Source organism: Saccostrea cucullata, unplaced genomic scaffold, assembly GCF_032062105.1.
Source record: "Saccostrea cucullata isolate Sc308-1 unplaced genomic scaffold, CSIRO_AGI_Scuc_v1 ctg69, whole genome shotgun sequence".
Classification (NCBI taxonomy): Eukaryota; Metazoa; Mollusca; class Bivalvia; order Ostreida; family Ostreidae; genus Saccostrea; species Saccostrea cuccullata.
The window spans coordinates 304697-325930 of record NW_026939160.1 but is presented as its reverse complement, the minus strand read 5'-3'; the positions used below and the strand labels follow the sequence as shown (position 1 = coordinate 325930).

Sequence of the window (21234 nt, the reverse complement as noted above, 5' to 3'; positions counted from 1 at the left end):
TTGAATATATTCTTGTTTTTGTTTAGATATCGCCCAAAGATTTCTTGTCAGCAGCAGCGACTCGACTAAAGAGAGGAAATACTCGTAAACAAGCATTAATCCACATGAAGGAGCTGTTGACAGCAGCCACAAAAGTGGGCGGGGCCACACATCTAGTGGCAGCTGTCACTTCTGTCCTGCAATCTGGACCCTGGTAATTAAACCTTAATCTGAAATCTTACTGCAGAGACTGTATAGTTAAACTCTGTAAGGGCAAACTTAAAAAAACGTAATATGAAGTGACTATAAAAAGAGAAAAAAAATGAAATATTGGAGAGTTCAGAATATGAAGTTAAGACACACATGCACATTGCAGTTTGAAATTTCAATTCTTTGATGTATACCTGGTACAATTAAGAAACATCAGATTTAAGTTACTGTTCAACCGATTTTATAAATTTTGAATAAATTCACTCAATACAGCATGCATGTAAATCAAGTAAATATCATCCCAAACTATACTTTGTGATGGATTTGTTCTTTTTTCCAGTGTTGAGGAGCTGACCTGTGGAGGAATGGTTCCACAAGTGAGGGAAGCCTTCGCTGAGACAATGACAGCTGTAGTACAACTGGCCGCCAAGTACCCCATAGCCTGCTCCAACAGTATAGGACTTCTGTGTACAATACCTTATACCAGGTAGGCAGAGTATCCCATATTCTGCTTTTACAGTATTGGTTGCTACTTTACAAAACTAGAAGTGGAAAATGAATACAGTTGTTTCTTTTGCATTATGAAATCTGTTTGATTTTGACTTACAGAGCTGAGGAGAAGTGTCTGGTGAGGTCAGGTTTAGTTCATCTACTGGACAAGTTATGTAGCCTGGCCAACCTTAGATCAGACACATCAGAGACTCAGTCTGTCAATCAAAAGGTGTCGGCAATGGCGTGGGCAGGGTTTCAGGTCCTGGCCAATCGCTGTGTCATGTGGGAGACAGAAGATGGTAAGTTAAAGTTTTAAGTGTGTATTATAGACATCTCTAATTTCTGCGGGTGAAGCTTTCTGCATAAACAAATTAGTTGAATTCTTATCTTTGGTTTGGTTTTGCTAATACAATCATGTATCAAAAGTTAGTTATACTGTAGATGAGTGTTCAATAGGGTTGACTTAATCAGACTTGCTAACATTAAGTATAGACTTATTCATTCAAAAATAATCTTTAGTAGAATAGTAATGCAGACATTGTTGTGAATTTGTGTTTTTTATTCACAGGAAGTCAGATAGAAGAGCTAGAACACTCGGGCCTCGCTCGTCAGGTGTCTGTGTTATTGACCAATCATCTTGCCCGAGCCACGGAGTGTATTGGTAACGAGGCAGCGGGGACAGAGGCTCTACAGGACGTACTGAGTCTACTGAACACCTTGGCCCGGAGTCGTATGGGGAGGGCCATACTTAGTCAGCCAGCCTGTGTGTCAAAACTACTTTCACTGTTACTGGATCAGAGGTAATGCAAAATTTGTCTTTGTTTGAGTTTAGCTTTTAGGTATTAGTGAAGTTAGTGTATCTCTTTTTAGCTGTTTGGTATGGTATTATGTTTGTAATATCTTGATTAGAAGAAAAAAAAATCATCATTCAAATTTATGCTTTTGCTTTAATAGCAGACTGTTTGTATATTATTACATTGCATTGATGTGTTCTTTTATCATCGTTACAATAGATTTCAAAATATGGATACAAATAATTACATGTATGTAAAAACTTCATAGCTTTGCTTTCCTTTACTTTTACACACATCGAAAATTCTCACCAGATTTTAGAAAATAAATTAATGGTGAAGAGACAGCTTTATGTTAATACTGAATAAAGAATACAACATTTCCTTCTATTTCAGACCCTCTCCTAAGCTAGTCCTGATCATTCTTCAGCTGTGTCGCGTGGCCCTGCCCCTGATGAACACCGCTGACTGTGAGCTGGTAGAACTCCCCGTCTGGGGCCAGCATCTGACCACCACTCACTGGAACACCTCCGAACCCATCTCGGATCCTCCCGCCAAAATCGTCAGCCTCCTTCTTGCCAAGCTGGGAGACTTTCTTGTACCTGGTATGTAATATTTTTATGATATCTGCAGTATTTCCAAAAGTTTTTAAAGTGAAGGTTGATAAAATAAACAAGATATAATGTTTGAACTATTAGATATTCCCTGCTTTTTCTAAAGAGAGGGGACATCAAGTCTCTATCATTTATCTGTCTGTCAGTTTGACAAAAATGAGTAAAACTCTAAATTTGGACATAACTTTGGAATGAGAGAAGACAGGGGCTTTCAAATTTTAATTTCAGTGCCAATACAGATAAATTTGATATAACCCACATAAACTGACAATCAAATTCAAATCATAAAATGAATATTGAATATTATTAATTTTTGGCTTTGACAGGTGATTATGCTACTCTGGTGAGCCGACGCCCCTCTGTGGACTTGACCCAGGGTAAACCCCAGACAGGGGACAAAGAAAAGTCGGAGGAATCAGACATTCAGGCGGGAAAGTTATCTGTGTTCATCCACAAGAGGGAGGATCAGTTATCTCATGAAGTCATTCAACCTCTGCTGGGGTACGAATTGTGAATGCTTCATTCTTTAATGTACATTTAGTTTATTTTCGAAACAAGTTCAAATTCAATTCATTTATTGACAACACCATCATACATTGGCATATAGTCATGAATACAACAATTAACATACATAAAATAGAATATCCAAGTATGCATATCAGGTTTGTTGAAGGTTTTCCTTCCTGATATCAAAGCACTTTTTCAAGAAGTTACATATTCTTCTAGTAGTTTTAATACTTGTAGTGTTGATAATATCAATAAAAGGGTTTTACTTCATGTAACAATGAGCATTTATTTATCTCGCAATATTTTAATCTACATTGATCATAAATAGGACAATAAAGAACAAAAATGGTTTTCAATAAAAAATTTACAAAAATGACATACACGTTTTTCTCTAGGAATAGGTGGCCTTGAGTATCACCCCATTTCAATATGTAGTGTATGAGCACTAATTCTTAGTTTTGTTGGGATTGTTCTTTCAGATTTCTTCAATGGTAATTGTAGATAGTTTTGTAATTTATATTCATTTAAATCAATTATATTACTATAAAAAGTTAATTTCCCAGAATTTGATTTAGAAATGTTCTTTAATTGTTCACTGATTTTGTGTCTATAATGTTCTTCTAATTTATATTGTAAAGTTTTATGTGATATGTCCAATGAAGATAAAGACAATTTCTATTGTAGAGTATAAAGTTTTCTTTGCCAAGTTATGAGTAGAAACAAACTTTTTAAAAAGGAAACTTATTCTGTGTGTTTGAGTGTTTTATCGATGACATGCATTTGTTTTGTAGGTCAGATAACAGGCCATTTAGAATTGGAGGAGGTGCTAACATGGAGAGAGTTGTTCGTATGGACAGAGAAATGACAAAGGTAAATCTTAGTTATGTATTATAAATATCTGTCATGCATGTACATTGATATTAATTTTCAAGGATTATTCATGCATACTAAGTGAGCAAAGTGCCTCCTCTTTACAGTTTTTTTCTGTCTTTGACTCTAGTAGGTGCTGTTATTGGTAAAAATCATTTTTTTTTAAAACAATTGTCTTCTCTGAATCTTTGTAATCTGTAAGATAAAATCTAGTATATTTTGCCCTAAATCTTCCTATTTTCCATTTAGAGTGGTAAAGCAGAGGTCACAACAGAAGATGCCATAACTGCTCTGAAGAAGGCAGCTAAATGGGCACAGATGGGCTTAGTGGTGTCAACAGGCCCACCAGTGGAGAGTGGGCAGGCTGATACGCCCACTGGGGACAAAAAGAAACAACCAGTGGATGTAGTGTGCAGGGAGAAAAATACAGAACTAGCAAGGTATGAAAAAACTTACTGATAAATATATTATTGACACTTTCAGATAAATTTTGTTAATTTGTTAAACTAAGTATACTTAATATTAAACAGCCGAAAATATTTTATTCAGGTGCACAACAATATATTCTTATATTATTATAGGGTACCTGATAAAGGTGCACAAATAATATAATAACCTAACGCTGCAATTGTTTTACAGGACTGACCCAATAAGACCCTTCATCAGTGGACATGTTGCTAACAACATGGCTACAGAAGTGATAGCTCTCCTTCATGGTCTGTTGAATGCTCCTGAGACACACACGGCTCAGTCATGGTCTCAAGCTGTTCAGAGGGTATGTAAACTTAGGGAAAGTTAGCCGGGGGGATATTCTGTGTACATATATTTTTTCGCAGTTCACTTATAAACTCAAGATTATCTTTTTTTCAAACTGTGTAGAATTAATTTATGCCATTTTAACATGTTCACATGGTTCAAAATTCATTAGGACAGACTTGTAAACATTTTGGTTTAATTATGGGAAGCTTTGCTATACATAAACCTATTTCAGGTACTTCACAACTCCCTGTCCTGCCTGCCCCTGTTGCTGGCCTCTTTGGACACCCTGTCGTCTCCTCGCTGTAACAACAAACAACTCATGTCCATGTCTAAGATGGCTAACGCCGCTCTTTGTGCACTAGGAGGCTTCACAGAGATGATCAAACCAGGCTGTGAAGTCAAAGTAAGATAAGAAACTTCCAAAGAAATTACTATGCCTGCAATATATACTAATATATTGCACTATAATACAAAAACAAAATGTATATACATTCATTTCAAATATGGTAAAAAAGGAATGAAACGTAAGCTGATGAAATGCCTTTTTAGCTCACCTCGACGAAGTCGAGATGAGCTTATGCTATACCCCCGGCGTTGGCGTCGGCGTCGGCGTCGGTGTCGGCGTCGGCGTTAGCGTCGGCGTCCCAGGTTAAAGTTTTAGGAGCAAGTCCATTCCCAAGTAACTATAAGCCCTATCTGATCCAAACTTGCATGGATGTTGCATCTAGGGATGTACACTACCAGACTTGCTTCGGATGCTGGATCTGACCTACATTTTCTAGATGAGTGACCAGGTTAAAGTTTTTGGAGCAGGTTAAAGTTTTTGGAGCAGGTCCATTCCCAAGGAATTATAAGTCCTACCCAGACCAAACTTGCATGGATGATGCATCTAGGAATGTACACTACCAGACTTGCTTCGGATGCTGGATCTGACCTACATTTTCCAGATGAGTGACCAGGTTAAAGTTTTTGGAGCAGGTCTATTCCCAAGGAACTATAAGCCCTACCTGAACCAAACTTGCATGGATGATGCATCTAGGGATGTACAATACCAGACTTGCTTCGGATGCTGAATCTGACCTACATTGTCTAGATGAGTAACCAGGTTAAAGTTTTTGGAGTAGGTCCATTCCACAGGAACTATAAGCCCTATTTGGACCAAACTTGCATGGATGATGCATCTAGGGATGGACACTACCAGACTTGCTTCGGATGCTGGATCTGACCTACATTTTCATTCCCAAGGAACTATGAGCTCTATTTGGACCAAACTTGCATGGATGATGTATCTAGGGATGGACACTACCAGACTTGCTTCGGATGCTGGATCTGACCTACATTTTCATTCCCAAGTAACTATAAGCCCTACCTGAACCAAACTTGCATGGATGATGCATCTTAGGATGGACACTACCAGACTTGCTTCGGATGCTGGATCTGACCTACATTTTCATTCCCAAGTAACTATAAGCCCTACCTGAACCAAACTTGCATGGATGATGCATCTAGGAATGGACACTACCAGACTTGCTTCGGATGCTGGATCTGACCTACATTTTCATTCCCAAGTAAGTATGAACCCTACCTGAAGCAAACTTGCATGGATGATGTATCTAAACACTACCAGGCTTGCTTCGGATGCTTACCTACATTTTCATTCCCAAGTAACTATAAGCCCTAGCTAAACCAAACTTGCATGGATGATGCATCTTAGGATGGACACTATTAGACTTGCTTGGGATGCTGGATCCGACCTATATTTTCCATACAAGAGCCCAGGTTAAAGTTTTGGGAACAGATCAATCCGAATGAACTTGAAGTCTTTGATATCTGCAGTTTTAACAGTTATGAATATTTGTTTACACAATACATGTTTTTCACACTACATGCATAGAAATGTGTATATACCATGTAGAGGGTTAAGCATAACTTGCAAGAATATTGTTGTTGGGATGAATACTTAATATTAAGAAAATATGATGTAGGATTTGCATTACTTAAACTGATAACATTCGTCGAGGTGAGCTTCGTAATCTTTGATTACCTATGTTTAGGTCTCCTGAGTAACTCAGGTGACCTATTGCTATCCGTTTTCGTCCGTTGTCGTCCGTCGTCCGTCGTGCGTCGTGTGTCGTGTGTTAACATTTGAACATTTTCAGCTTCTTCTCTGAAACCACTGAATTAATTTCAACCAAATTTGGTATACAGCTTCTATGGCTGAAGGGGAACAAAAATTGTGAATTTCATGGTCCCCGCCCCCTGGGGCCTGAGGGGTGGGGCCAAAACCACTAAAATTAATGAAATCTTTAAAAATCTTCTTCTTTACTCCTGGACATCAAGCAGGCAAACTGTTGATATGAATGTAATGAGCATTGAGTCCTCTACCAAAATTGTGAAATTCATGGCCCCAGGGTCAGGGGTTCTAGTGCTAGGGCGGGGCTCTATAGCTTATATAGTGAAAATGCATTATTTCTTTGAAAATCTTCTTCTCTGCTCCTGGGTATTAAATAAACTAACTAAGTACATAGTTATGATGAGCAGGAGTGCCTCTGATTTGTGAATTTTATGGCCCCAGGGTCAGGGGTTCTGGTGTTAAGGCGGGGCTCTATAGATTATATAGTGAAAATGCCTTATTTCTTTGAAAATCTTCTTCTCTGCTCCTGGGTATTAAATAAACTAACTAAGCACATAGTTATGATGAGCAAGAGTGCCTCTTCCAGATTTGTGAAATTCATGGCCCCAGGGTCAGGGGTTGTATTGCTAGGGCGGGGCTCTATAGATTATATAGTGAAAATGCATTATATTTTTGAAAATCTTCTTCTCTGCTCCTGGGTATTAAATAAACTAACTAAGCACATAGTTATGATGAGCGATAGTGCCTCTTCTAAAATTGTGAATTTTATGCCCCCAGGGTCAGGGGTTCTGGTGTTAGGGTGGGGCTCTATTGATTATATAGTGAAAATGCATTATTTCTTTGAAAATCTTCTCTGCTCCTGGGTATCAAATAAACTAACTAAGCACATAGTTATGATGAGCAAGAGTGCCTCTTCCAGATTTGTGAATTTTATGGCCCCAGGGTCAGGGTTCTGGTAGTAGGGCAGGGCTCTTTTGATTATATAGTGAAAATGCATTTATTCTTTGAAAATCTTCTTCTCTGCTTCTGGGTATTAAATAAACTAACTAAGCACATAGTTATGATAAGCAGGAGTGCCTCTTCCAGATTTGTGAATTTTATGGCCCCAGGGTCAGGGGTTCTGGTGTTAGGGCGGGGCTCTATAGATTATATAGTGAAAATGCATTATTTCTTTGAAAATATTTTCCTTTGCTTTGGGGTTTTATGCCAATGATCCAAGTATATATATATTTATGATGAAGAAAGGTGCATCTAGCAAAGTGGGTTTTTTATGCCCCCAGGGTCAAGGGGGGGGGGGGGTTACATAGTCTGAAAATAAATTAATGCTTTGAAATCTGCCCTTTGCTCTGAATCAACCATTTTATGATTACATTTGCAAAATTTTGAAATATGTGGCCCATGGGTCATTGGGTGAGGTGCACAACTGGTTATAAAGTGGAAGTACATTTTCTCTTTGGGTATTAAGTAAATAGAGTAAGCATGCTAAGTTAATAATTATGATAAGCAATGGTGCCCCTTTCAAAATTGTAAATTGTGAATTTCATGGCCTCCGGTTTAAAACACGAACCAAATATAATTGTTTGAAAGTTGTTACACAATACTCAGGTGACCTATAAGGCCCGTGGGCCTCTTGTTAATTTACCCATAAGGAATATAAAGCATATTACATGTAATTTTTCTGCAATTATTCTAGACTGTACTTGTCTTGTTATTTGACACAGATGCTAGGACCAGGAATAGATGATAGTCGTGGTTCAGTGATAAGTGTGTCAGAACAGACAGGGATGGTCACGGTTCAGTTAGATCCAGAGACAGAGGAGGATAGGCATCCACGCTTCAGCGACACCATTCAGGTTCCATTAACCAGGCTCATCCCTGTCAGAAATGAGGTAAAAAAGAGGAACAAAAAATTTCAACAATTTGAAAAGTGTCTGGAACATGATATCTTTGTATATGGTGGGAATGAGCTATAAAAATAAAAAATTAAATTATCAAAATATTTAAATTTTAAGTGATATGCACATTCCTTCAGATCTGTAATGAGGATTTTTTCTATGCTAATAAACAGACTAATAACAAATATATAATAAAAAAAAATACTAAAGATTTACTTGTATACTATGTAAGAAGAGAGAAACTGGACAATTTTGAATACATTTTAAAGCTAAATGTTTTTGGCTTTTTACTTACTCAGATCTACAAATCTGCCAATGTGCCAGTGACAGAGTCCCTAGTGATGGCCATTAAAGCCATTCTCCTCCCTCAGGATGACGGGACCTGTCCCCTCCAGCAGACCCTGCCAGTCACGGGGGACGGTAACAGCCTCAGCAATCAGGTGTGTCGCGTCGTGGCAGAGCTTCAGACTCGAGCCTGCATGGTGCTCGCTCAGTATCTACAGGACATTGAGTTTACCAAAGAGTTCATTCAGCATTGTGGATCTACCATTGATATTCTGAAGTCACTAGCAAAGGATTGTAATTCAGGTTTGTTAAATCATGTAATCCATGATATACAGGTACTTTTGACATCTGAAAATTTATGTAACAACACAATAATTTGCATAGACATTAAGATATACATGTGTATGTACCTGCTTGTATTTAATTATAGTTTTGATTTACATTGTAGGAGATAGACTCTCTGTGGTTGAAGCCCACTGCAACAGACTGAGGCTATTATACAGGGATTGTGCTAAACCTCCACCCCCACCGAGCAAGCTTGACAGTCGAGCTGTGAGTAGCTTTCATTGATAAAAATATGAAATGCATTTTTCTAAGCTAAATTGCAAAAAAAAGCTTTGTACACAAAAAGCTACATTTACAAATGAAATGCATAGTCAGAAAAGAAATGAGGTAAACTATTTTAAAATGATGTTTATGATGCCAACACATGAACCTTTGATATTTTGAGGATACACTTATTTATTGTGAGCTCTGTGCTGTATTTCCATTAGAATCAGGAGATGTTGCTGGACGCCAATCGATCCTTCCCCCCTGTGCGGGCCTCTGTCTTCTCTCAGGGTATGACAGGAGTGACCTTCCTTGGTGACCCCAGTACAGGAAGTGGACTACCCAGGGGCACCATGATCTATGCCAACCAACCAGTTCCACAACAGGTACGTCATTTTTATAAAAAAAAATATATATATACCTAGGTACAATGTATATATATTCTTTCACAGCAGTCAATAACACGTACATATTCATGAAAATGTATCTATATTACAACGCACTGAATGCTGTTTTGTGCATTATATTGAAATTTATTTTTATTATCCTTGGCATAGCAGAGTGCATACCATAAAAGCTAATTTTCATTGCTTAAATACCTTGAAATAAAGAATTTATCTTCATTCTTTTAATATTTAGTGTAACTAAGAATTCATCTTTATCCTTTAAAATTCTGTGTACATGAAACCAAGTAATTCAAAACTGAACAAAAAAATATTGAGAGAGAATCAATTGACCCTATTCTTCTTTACTTTTAATATAGGCTCCTGCATTTTACTGGGAGTTGGAGATCTGTTCATTTGGAGACAGTCAGGAGGAGAGTGGAGCTGTCATCTCGTTTGGCTTCGCTCCGTCAGCTGACAAGAAAGATGGAGCCTGGACTAACCCTGTAGGAACATGTCTCTTTTTAAAGTAAGTCCTTTAATACAATTTGAGTTTATCTATAGTTTTACATCTACATAAAATTTAGTCTTTAAGTCAAGCAAGAATTTTTCTACATATCATTGGTTATTTTGTTCTCAAGATAAAAAAATGTGATCAGCAATAAATCTTTTATAGCAATGGTAAGGCCGTCCACTATAACGGGGCCAGTCTTCTTCAGTGGAGGAGTGTGAGACTGGACATCACCCTGAATGCTGGGGACATAGCAGGTATAGGATGGGAGAGGACAGGAGAGTCCCCTGTCCAGGGACAGACCCCAAGGGGTAGGGTCTACTTCACGTATAACGGACATCGCCTCAATGCCTATATGGATGATGTTTCTGGTGGAATGTATCCTGTTGTACATATCCAGAAAAAGGTGAAATGCCATTTTTTTCTTCATTTTTTTGCATTTAAGATATGTAATGCAGTATGACATACTGGGTATCTGAATGTTTTGTTGCTGATGGTGGTTTATTTTTTTATTAGAACACAAGAATCAGAGCAAACTTTGGAACCAGGCCGTTTGCTTTTGCTGAAGGACAGCAACATAAGGAGGCGGCTGATGCAGCGAATGACTTGACGAGGGAGATCAGGGAGAGTTTCTGTCACCTGCCATTCCACCCCCACACTGACAGTGAGAACGAGGGAAGCCCCCAGCCCAGCCCTGATACCTCCATGGTGGAGGAAATCAAAGCCCCGAAAGGACCCCCGTGTAAAACTGCAACCATACCAAAACCACAGAATGGTATGTTACCTGTTTATGACAGTTAGCACTTCTTAAATAACTCATATTTGATATTTCAAAACATTATTTTCTTGTACCTATAGTATGTATGAAGTAGTGGTTTTTTTTTTTAACAAGGACTACCATTATTTCATATATCTTCCCAGCTCATCTTTCTCTAATTGGGATGGACCTTTAATGAATGTTTTGCTTTCAGTCAAACTATCAATGTACTTTACAAAGAAACAAAAGGATTTTACAGGAATGGCATTTGATAATCAAAGCTCTCCTTTCAATAACCTTGAACCTTTTTTCAGTATACAACCCAGAAGACTGTCTAGCTTTCAAACTGTTCAGTTGCTATGATAATTTTGTGACGACTGGACCGGATCAGCGAGGACCGGTGATGCAGGACGATGAGTCAGACGAGGAGACAGTGGAGGAGGACAACGGGTCTGAGGACCACTACGCCCTCCTGGTCAAGGCCTGGGAACAGAAGGTGTTCCCCGTCATCAGACGGAGGTTCAGAAACGAGGCAGAGAGGAAGGATGGTTTGGAGCAGATCAGAGGAGCACTACAATTAGGTATCTTCTTCAAATCTGTAATTATCAGGAACATTTCAAGAATCCATATGTAATACAGAGGAGTTTTGAACAGTGATTAAGATGTGGGAATTTTTCTCATTTCTAAAATAATTTTATTTTTCAATGTAGGTTATTTGATTGGTTGTTGTCTAAAATTTCTAATACATGAATCTGAGATCATTTTCTGATGTTCTTCTAAAAAAAATTGTGCTTTATTCTGTAGGTATGACAGATATTGCTCGACAAACAGTGGAGTTTCTTTATGAAGAAAATGGAGGAATACCACGAGATCTCCACCTGCCCACTATAGAGAACATTAAGGAGGATCTAGCTAAGTTTACCATAGAGAGAGTGAGGAAGGGCACCACCGTGGTGATCAGGAACACCGCAGAAACCTCCACCGCAGGCACCACTGTACTGCCCAAGTTTGCTGTCCGCAGTATGCTCAAAACATTTGGTCTGACTGGAAATGTCCTAGATGTTGACAATGTAAGGAACCAGATTTTTATTTTTCATAATATTCATTATTTGTTATTTTGCACATATAAGTGGGGCTTTTGTAAAAGTCAATTGTTTTCAAGTTACAGTAGAAATAAGGCAATGGCATCAAAAACAAATGAAAAATTTGTAAATTGAGTATTTCAAAATGCTTGATTCATTTTATTTCAGTCTAATGAGATTGTACAAGTTGAGGTGTACCTGAGAAGTGAGGGTGTCCTGGTGAGGTTCTGGTACCCTATAGAGATGTTAGAGAGGCCCCCACAGGGACTGAGGAAGTCCAGCATCACCGGGGGTCAGATACTGGACACTTCTAATGTCTTCATACACAGGTTAGAAAACTGACATCTTGAATTTTGTTGAGGGTCTCTTTTTGAATTAAAATCCCAGTACCATGTATTGTTGAATCTGAATGTAATTGTTCAATTATTTTACAGAGAGCTGTTGAGTAGTGAGTCAGTGCTGGCCAAGATGTTCTGTAGGACAGCTCTACTTAAACTGATCGACCACTGTAACTCCCCAGCGATGGAGATTGTCTCCTGTTCTGCCAGTCTGGGCTCAGGAATGGCCGCGAGTGCTGCCCTCCTTCAACAGTTAGACATTGAAAACCTTCAGTTATTGTCCAATGAACTTTTATGTCCACCCCTAACCCATGGTACTGTCATGGCAACAAATCTGACAAATTCACCCTCATTGGCCCAGTGCTTAGCCAATCAGATGTGTTCTCTTACTAAGATATTGTTTAAAGATGAGGATAAGTTAAAAAGAGAGTTGGCTGTAGCCATTGCTAGAGCTGCCAGTCAAGGAGAAGATTATTTGATTGAATTGACAACCCAGATCTGCATATGCTTCCAGGTAATTTTTAACACCTTTAATGTAGTTCATTAAGAAAATCTAAATTGTAAAGATATTTGATAGTTTAAAAGATATTCATAAATTTGTTTTTTTTTTTTCATATACTGTAGATCACTTAATTTTCGCGACACCTTATTTTCGCGAGATAGTCATTGACTCCTGATTAGTGAGACAAAATTTTCGCGAATTGTGGTTATTGCTCTTTATAATCTTAAGGAATACTATTATACCCGAGAATTAAATTTTCGCGAGCACACTGTCTGGCTTAATTACGCAAAAATAAAGTTCTCGCGAATAAAAAGTGATTTACAGTAGTCTTAATTTCATTTTGTGCAAACTAAAGGTCAATGTCAAAACTTCAGGACATGTCAAGGTCAAATATCAAGGTGAAGGAGCATATAATGCTGATACTTTTAAAGTATTATATGTTACAAATTCTTGTTTGCTTTTATTTCAGACTGCCCCTGAGATGTTCCCTTATGAAGAATTTCCTGTAACAGAGGTCAAGGTTAACACAGACCTCCACTTCCCAGGGGCAGGGTGTCTGGTGGTGTCCTGTAAAACTGACTCCAAAGCTGCAAAGAAAGAGTAAGCACATTTTCCCCTTTACTGTTACATGTAATCCTGAACAAATTGATCTGACATATTACTATTTCATTTTTCTTTTATCAGTACATCCCTGTATAAGTCCCCATGGGCCAGAGTGTTTTCTTACACTGGACAGAGGATTAAAAAGACGGGAAATGCTGCAAAACTGGAAGTTGTGTGTTATCCAAGAGACACCACCTCTACCAGTAATCAGAATGAACAGTACAGCCCTGCCATTGTCCCCACTGACAGGGTCCACATCCGACTGGGTGTCTCCCCACCCCCAGGGATTATCCTGACCATCCATGCCCTGCCCCCACAGTTTCTGCTGGCTGTGGCTTACATAGAGACCCTGACAAGTGAGAAGTATGGCTGTGGCACTAAGAGCTGTGGCCCCAGGGAGAGGTCTAAGATGACGGACAGTCAGCTGACCCTCCAGAACAAAGATTGTCATGACAGTCTATGGAGTGTAGATAACATTGTCATCTCTCCCCCAGTCTTCAGACACATGATTGAACTTCTTTGCAGGTAATTATATGTCTCAGTTTCATTTTACAAAAAAAATAATTGTATTACAAAAGTAAAACTTGTCTAATCTTGGCACCATTAGTTCCTTAGAAATTGGCCAGCTCAGACAACATTTTAAACAAATTTACTTTAAGTTGACATTGTATTAGACAATAATGCACAACATTCAGATAAGACAAGTTTCACTGTATTTTGTTTATACATGTACTGAAAATGCTTTCAATTCTTTATCATGCAATATAGTAATGCTGGTCGTATTTTACTAGATTAAAGTTTGATTTGCCTAATTTCCCCTCATATACTTACTTCTAGACATTTATGGATGACAAACACCCCGGCCATTATTAAGGAGTACCTGTTCCATCTGTTGGCCCAGTCTCTGAGGATCCTCCACTACAGTGAGGGCTGTAACAGCAGTAAGCTCCCCACCCTGAACCCCCATCTCACCCCCTCCACCGGCCTCCTGGTACAACTTCAGGCCGAGCTCCGCAGACTGTATGAGGAGGAAACCAAGGGTAGGAAATGTTTTGGAATATTTGTGTAAAGCATTGGAAAATAATTTTTAAAAAACTTTATTCTTATATGTTTCACTCACTTTAGATTTGGAATCATACTCTTTGTTTGGAAATGTTAATACTGGTAGTAAACCAGCTGAAACAATTTGGTGTTTTAAATGCATATGAAAAATTATATTAGAAGCATTACTTTTCCAGGATGGCAGTCAGGTACTTTAGTGAGTGGAACAGGAATTGGTATTGGTGTTTCAGACAAAGGTAGATTCTCCACGTATTTCCATGCTCTGATGGAGGTAAATCTGGCCGTGGCAGAGCTGCGATATGATGACTACTTCAAACCTCCTCCCAGTCTTGGTGCTCAGTCCTCCTCATCCTCTACTCTGGAGACTGCATCTTCTTCTTCTCTACACCCCCTCAGCAGTCCCACATCTTCTGCCAAGAGGAAGAAGCTCAAAGCAAAACGAGATAAAGAGAGAGGAGGAGCCGTGCCTAAGAGATCCACCACCACTCAGCGTACAAGTGAGAGCGACTCTTCCATGTCCCTGAGCCCAGCATCTTCTTCGGATGTGACTCCAACTTCTTCTTCTGCTTCAGCGGCCTCTGCTTCTCCTTCCACCTCTGGGACTTCTATGGCCACCGCAGACAGTGATCCAGGAAAGGGGGATCCTAGTGGAACAAATATCAAAATGGAGGATATTCTGTGGTTACACAGAGCTGTCACTGTATCCAAAATCGTCAGGTAGGAATTTGAAGTTTGTGTTAGTAGTTTTGTTGATTTCAGGTGACAATTGAAGGAAAAGTAGGCATTTTCAAAATTATGGATTCAATTTTCTGTAGACCAAGTTAAATTACAGGTTGAAAAATATATTCCTCTTTAGCAAAACTAAGTGAGAGTGTGTTTTTACAGGTGCTTGGGATTCAAGGAGAAGCATGGCAGACGTTTTCTGAATGATGCTGTATCAGATGCAGCCAAGACTCTGAGCACCCCCTCTGTGGCCAGTCGCATGCTGGTGATCACAGGAATCCCTCCTAACTCCTCCCCCGAAACAGTAAAACAGGCCATCAGGGCCTCCTGTAATGCTAACGGAGGCCTGGACAGAGACGAGATCTTTTTACCAGAATTAAATGTTCCTGCAGATATTCCTGAGGTGCCATCCATTCCTTCAGGTTCAGTGGAACCCTCCTCAGAACAAGTGTATGAGGTCCCTAGTGTGGGAAGCCAAGAGATAACAGAGGAGGAGGTTCCTATTCAACACATCAAAGGTTATGCTGTGATAAATGTTGTGGCCAAAGCGAAGCTGGAGAATGTCAAAAAGGCTCTGTTTAAAAACAAGGTCTTGCTGGGGAGTCTGACCCAGGACCAGGAGGAGGCAGGGGACGTCCCTGAGGAAATGCTGTCCATCACCACGGTGATGCCGACCCTGGTGGGGGAGCCCCAGGCCAACTCAGCAGTAGAGGAGTACCTCCAGTATAAGTTCTTCAGCGACAAGCATCAGAAGGAAATGTCAGACGCAGCCACTCTGGCTCTGACTGAAATCTTTCACAGTTGTTTTATTATGGAGCACAAGCAGGGAGGGAGTGAGAGCAGGCACGACTCGGGATTCATCTGTCTAGGGAAGGATCAGATCTTACAGAACGTGCAGGAGAATTTGTTGTGTGTGTTTCTGAACAATATTAAACCTCCTAAGAAATCCTTGGCGGAACAAACCATGCATGTGCTGCGACGTTATGGAATGTTAAAGTCTCCAGACAAAGAAATGTAAGAAAGTTTTTACTGGTATTTCACCAAAATAATTTAAGGATATCTCTTTGAAAATGATGTGAATTCAAATTAACAAATTTAGATTAGCCTGGAAGAAATGTCTATCTTCATGTAAATACTTGGATTCTCATGTTCTTATTAAAGAAATCTCAAAGATAATACAGTAAAACTCGGTAATAGGGTTATATCTGTATTAACATTTATAAGGATTACTCAAAATGGGTTCAAAACATATATCTAAGGTTTTATTATGAATTGAATTTTATATACAAATCGTTATATCTGAAAGTTCGTTATTTCAACCGTAAAATTTTACAAATATTTGTTATAACCGAAAATTTTACAAAGAATTTTACCGGGGACCCAGAAAAACTTCACTATATTCTTGAATTCGCTATATCCGTGTTCGTACTAAACAAGTTTTCCTGTACATGTTTGTAAAATTTGGAATTCTTTGAGAAAGGAAACAAGCAACTCTGTGACTATTCATTTAAACATAATTTTATGTCTTTGTATAAATAACTTTAAGGTCACCAAATGCCGATAAGCCTGGAAAAGGGAAACCCTCCAAAAAGTCTCCAAGGGGATCCAAAGAAAAAGTGGTCCTGGGAGTTGTAGAAAAGTAAAGAATTTTTATTTATCACATTTGTTCAATTCATATTTACATTAACTATGTCTTACTGTATATTTGTTTAATTCAGAAAAAATCTTCTAAGCATTAATTAAAAACTTTCCAGAGTGAACCAGAAAGATAAAAAGCCAAAAGGAAAAGACTTTCCAGAAAAAAGTTCCAAGGAGGGTGCCACCTCTGATCCAGTATCCACCAAAGGCATGAAAGTAAGGATAACAAAATCACCACCCCAATCATGTCACACAAGGGCATTCTTTTGTGAAATAACTGAGAGTGTATCTTTCAATTTAGACTTCATAAACTGTGAAATCACTAATTTTTGTGGGGGTTCAATTTTTGTTGTTTTCGAGGCAAGGAGAGGCCCACAAATTTATGACCATCATGAAATGTAAAATTTCATATATATTATTAATAAAATATTCTCAATACACGAAATCAAGTCCCCACAAACCAAGATTTTTCCCTCAAATCTTGAAAATTGGACCCACAAAAAAATGTGAATTTACAGTATAAGCTTCATGTAACGTATAGATTCTTGAGACAAAATATTGTGAAGGAAAGAGAATATAAAATAAGTGTTTATTTTAGGGGAATATTGTTTAGTCCCTGTATGACTTTCAGATTTGTAGTTATTAGTAACTTTTGGTGATCCTGATTATGCAAAATTTTCAGCTTTAATTTACTCTTTTTTCCCAAATCTGCAGCAGGCCTGGATGCCAGAGGAGGCTAAGTACTTGACTCTGGATGGATTCTTCCAGTTTGTTCTGGATTCGGCTAAACAAGATATCCGCGGAGTATGGAGAGCCATTCTGGCTTGCGGATTTGACATCCACTTTGAAAGGTATAAAAGAAAATATTTCAAAATACATGTTCATTGTATTTATTGCATTTGTGCAGAAAAATTGATGAAAGCCCCCATTGGACTTCTGAATTTGCTTAATTTATAAGTAAATGTGAATGTTTGCAGGTGTGCCTGTTTGGACGCCAGTCAGGCGTCCCAGATGGCCAGTCAGTGGACACCAGAGATGGACTCGGCCCTGGTCCTACACATCAACTCCTTGTCCCGGAAGCTAGCAGTAGCCACTGCTCTGTTACATCCTCACGAAATCCATATCTCAGAGGCAGTCCTCAGTAATGAAAAGTTCAGCTGCTTACAAGGTACAATCTAATCATATACTGTGAATCACTGATTTTTCGTGGGGGTTTAATTTTCGTGCATTGAGATGTATGAAGAGACCAGCAAATTCATGTCCTCCATGAAGTGTAATTTTTCACCGATATAACTACTCAACAATTCTTCATCAAGAAAATTAAATCTGCATATTTTTGCCTCAAACCACTAAAATTTAATTCCCCCAAAAATATGTAATTTTACAGTATCATTTTAATGTACAACTTATTTTTGGAAACATGAGAAATTTTTTGGAAAATTTGCTTTCATACATGTAAATTATCAAATTATTTTTTTCTTGGAGATGGAGACACTAGAATGCTCTTCAAATCCATGGTATGATCCTTAAAAATAAATTTTACCTTTATTCTTCCAGGTGTTCCTTTGGAAAGCATTCGTTTGAGGTTTGCCCTCCTTCAGTCCCTTAATAATACTCTGGAAACCTTCTTCTTGCCCCTGGTGGACCTCAGACCGGCTCAGACGTATAACAGAAGTACAGCGGCTCTCCTGTCTCAGCTGAGGGGATTGGTGTTCTATGATACCAAGATTAACCTGATGAACCGAGTTCTGAATGCCACCGAACAGAGAAAACAAGACCAGGCAGCACCGGAAATAACCCTAGATCCTCTAGAGACAGTAACAAGTATATATCTCTTCTGCATGAAAAGAAATTTTTCCTAAAAAATAGGCTAGGGAATATGAAAAAGAAGAGGGAATGATATAGCAAATCATTTTCTTGTCTGTTAGAAATAAATATATATTTGAAAAATAAAAATTTATGGAAGACATGAATAATACTAGTTACAATGGTAACAAGGTAGATGTGATGAATTCCAGACATAATATTGAATGACATAACCCCCTGTTGTAGGAGATGTGAAGAACTGCCCGGCGACCTGGTTATGTCAGGCCTACAGACAGCTACTGACCGTTCCGTCTCGTCAATTCTGTGTGAGACTGGCCAGTGGAGGCGACCCAACCTACGCCTTCAACGTCCGCCTCACGGGGGAAGAGGTCCACGGAACAAGTATGTTAAAACTCATAAAGGATAATTATGTAGTATTCTGATAGATATTAAGACACCGATAGACACCTAGTAAAATGGTGACAATATTTATATGTACTTGGAAGTTAAATGGTAAGATATATTTTAGACCCCAATCATATTTTTCCATTTATATAGGATGTAATATACAGAACATACAGGTCTTGATTAGTGTTAAGGCACCTTCTTTAAGTTTTTAATTTCTTAATTTCTTTTTCTTTCTTTTTAATTTGTTGCAATCCAAACCTTTAAGATTTATGACATTCTAGTAAACTTATCCAGAAATGCAATTTAAAATTTTATATCTAGCGTTTGATTTTTTTCTTTTTAAGGTGGCTCGTTCCGACAGTTTTTATGGCAAGCTGCCAAAGAAATCAGTGGGCCCCTGGTACGTTTACTGATTCCCTGCAATAACTCGGACAACAAAGGTCGCTACATCTTCAGACCCGGCCCCATGTCCTACTCAGAGGAAAGGCTTCTACAGTTCTTTGGTCAAGTAAGATTCCTTAGAATATTTGCTTGTTCACAGAAAAGGTCTTTTTAATAATGCATGTGTTATTGAAAGAATGCTCTTGTCTTGCATAATTGTTTTAAACGATGAAATTTTTATTCAGGGATAAAAATATTTGTATCCTTATTTACATTAATCTATGCATTGTTTATTTGTGAAATATGATTGGTTTTATGATCAACATTGATCTAACATTGGTTATTTTTGTGCAGTTGCTAGGGATAACAATGCGGGCAGACATTCCCCTGGGAATGGACATGTTGTCCTGTTTCTGGAAGCTTCTTGTCGGGACAGAACTGGACCCGGTCCAAGACCTGAAGGAAGCTGACCAACTGACTTACAACTACATCAAGAAGATTGAAATGGTATTTTCAGTGAAGCTAGATCAGTAAATGACATGTTGTTGTTTCCTAAGTTGACATTTTTTCTTAGCTGTAATTTACAAAAGTCAGAAGATTTCCTTTTTAATGAAACAAAATTTAAGCTCAGAGACCCTCTTTTAAGTCACTTTCCCTGCATTTTAGCATATTCAGGTAAACTGTGTGCATAGTTAATTTTCGGGTTTTGATATATGGTGAAACTTGTCTGATCCTGATGTTGTTCATTTTGTAATCTGGCATACTGAGATGTAAACTTCAAGTCTCACTGATTTCAAAAGGTTTTCTAATCGGGAATGTTTTTTAAATTTAGCCAATTTTTTGGGGAACCAGTGGTGGTCGGTGTGAAAAAAGTTTCACTGTTTATGAAATATTAAGACATTTAAAAAAAGCAATAAAGATTATGCTACTTCAGAATAAATGAAATTAAAGTTTTCTTTATGTAGACACAGAGGAAATCTATGACAGGACTGAGTGTTAAATGTTGTAATAATTATTGTAGGTGGAGACAGAATCTGAGCTGCAGGCTCTGTGTTCGGGGGCCTTCTCCAGATTTGTGTACTCCTCCCTGGCAGGGGAAGAGGTGGAACTCGTCAACAAGGGGGGAACAGTGCAAGTCTGGTAAGGGATTTACTTATAATACCGGGGGGGGGGGGGGGGGGGGGGGGAACAGTTCAAGTCTGGTAAGGGATTCACTTAAAATACTGGTGGGAACAGTTCAAGTCTAGTAAGGGGTTCACTTATAATACTGGGGGGAACAGTTCAAGTCTGGTAAGGGATTCACTTAAAATACTGGTGGGAACAGTTCAAGTCTGGTAAGAGATTCACTTAAAATACTGGGGAGAACAGTTCAAGTCTGGTAAGGGATTCACTTATAATACTAGGGGAACAGTTCAAGTCTGGTAAGGGGTTCACTTATAATACCGTGGGGAACAGGATTCACTTATAATACTGGGGGGAACAGTTCAAGTCTGGTAAGGGATTTACTTATAATACCCGGGGGGAACAGTTCAAGTCTGGTAAGGGGTTTACTTATAATACCGGGGGGGGGGGGGGGGGTTCAAGTCTGGTAAGGGGGGGGGGGGGAACAGTTCAAGTCTGGTAAGGGATTCACTTAAAATACTGGGGGGAACAGTTAAGTCTGGTAAGGGATTCACTTATAATACGAAATACTCTAATCAACTGAACTAGTACTGGCCAAAATATATGCCTTGCATTGTATATCTTTCTTCATGTATTTTGCTTTCTCCCTCCTTTACCGTAGACAATGTAAATATGGCAATGAGCAAAACTTTGTTTGGTAGATAAAGAGATTGTAAAAAAAAAAAAAGGCACCAGCATTTCCATCATGTTTACCTAGAGTTATATATTAATATAGTATTAAAAATACAAATCCACCAGAATGTTAAAGTTTTAATATTTCAACTTTCTCTTTA

General features: G+C 38.5%; 1 protein-coding gene across 3 annotated transcripts in view; it reads left to right on the top strand.

The window, feature by feature from the left end:
- The window catches only part of LOC134252358 (probable E3 ubiquitin-protein ligase HECTD4), a 42712-nt gene that overhangs the window by 18573 nt on the left and 2905 nt on the right, over window positions 1-21234 (top strand). For all 3 annotated transcript variants that reach the window (XM_062734815.1, XM_062734814.1, XM_062734816.1), the window contains 35 exons: window positions 27-193; window positions 530-676; window positions 799-980; window positions 1250-1481; window positions 1869-2077; window positions 2413-2587; window positions 3385-3463; window positions 3713-3903; window positions 4103-4238; window positions 4455-4625; window positions 8078-8245; window positions 8551-8839; window positions 8985-9088; window positions 9310-9471; window positions 9849-9997; window positions 10145-10385; window positions 10496-10754; window positions 11051-11317; window positions 11541-11806; window positions 11987-12147; window positions 12253-12670; window positions 13128-13258; window positions 13343-13786; window positions 14099-14301; window positions 14500-15040; window positions 15209-16060; window positions 16593-16685; window positions 16801-16900; window positions 17399-17535; window positions 17662-17852; window positions 18242-18508; window positions 18737-18892; window positions 19243-19406; window positions 19634-19786; window positions 20301-20419. In XM_062734815.1, coding sequence (XP_062590799.1) covers window positions 27-193; window positions 530-676; window positions 799-980; window positions 1250-1481; window positions 1869-2077; window positions 2413-2587; window positions 3385-3463; window positions 3713-3903; window positions 4103-4238; window positions 4455-4625; window positions 8078-8245; window positions 8551-8839; window positions 8985-9088; window positions 9310-9471; window positions 9849-9997; window positions 10145-10385; window positions 10496-10754; window positions 11051-11317; window positions 11541-11806; window positions 11987-12147; window positions 12253-12670; window positions 13128-13258; window positions 13343-13786; window positions 14099-14301; window positions 14500-15040; window positions 15209-16060; window positions 16593-16685; window positions 16801-16900; window positions 17399-17535; window positions 17662-17852; window positions 18242-18508; window positions 18737-18892; window positions 19243-19406; window positions 19634-19786; window positions 20301-20419 — 7724 coding nt within the window. The remainder of the gene's footprint in view (window positions 1-26; window positions 194-529; window positions 677-798; window positions 981-1249; window positions 1482-1868; window positions 2078-2412; window positions 2588-3384; window positions 3464-3712; window positions 3904-4102; window positions 4239-4454; window positions 4626-8077; window positions 8246-8550; window positions 8840-8984; window positions 9089-9309; window positions 9472-9848; window positions 9998-10144; window positions 10386-10495; window positions 10755-11050; window positions 11318-11540; window positions 11807-11986; window positions 12148-12252; window positions 12671-13127; window positions 13259-13342; window positions 13787-14098; window positions 14302-14499; window positions 15041-15208; window positions 16061-16592; window positions 16686-16800; window positions 16901-17398; window positions 17536-17661; window positions 17853-18241; window positions 18509-18736; window positions 18893-19242; window positions 19407-19633; window positions 19787-20300; window positions 20420-21234) is intronic.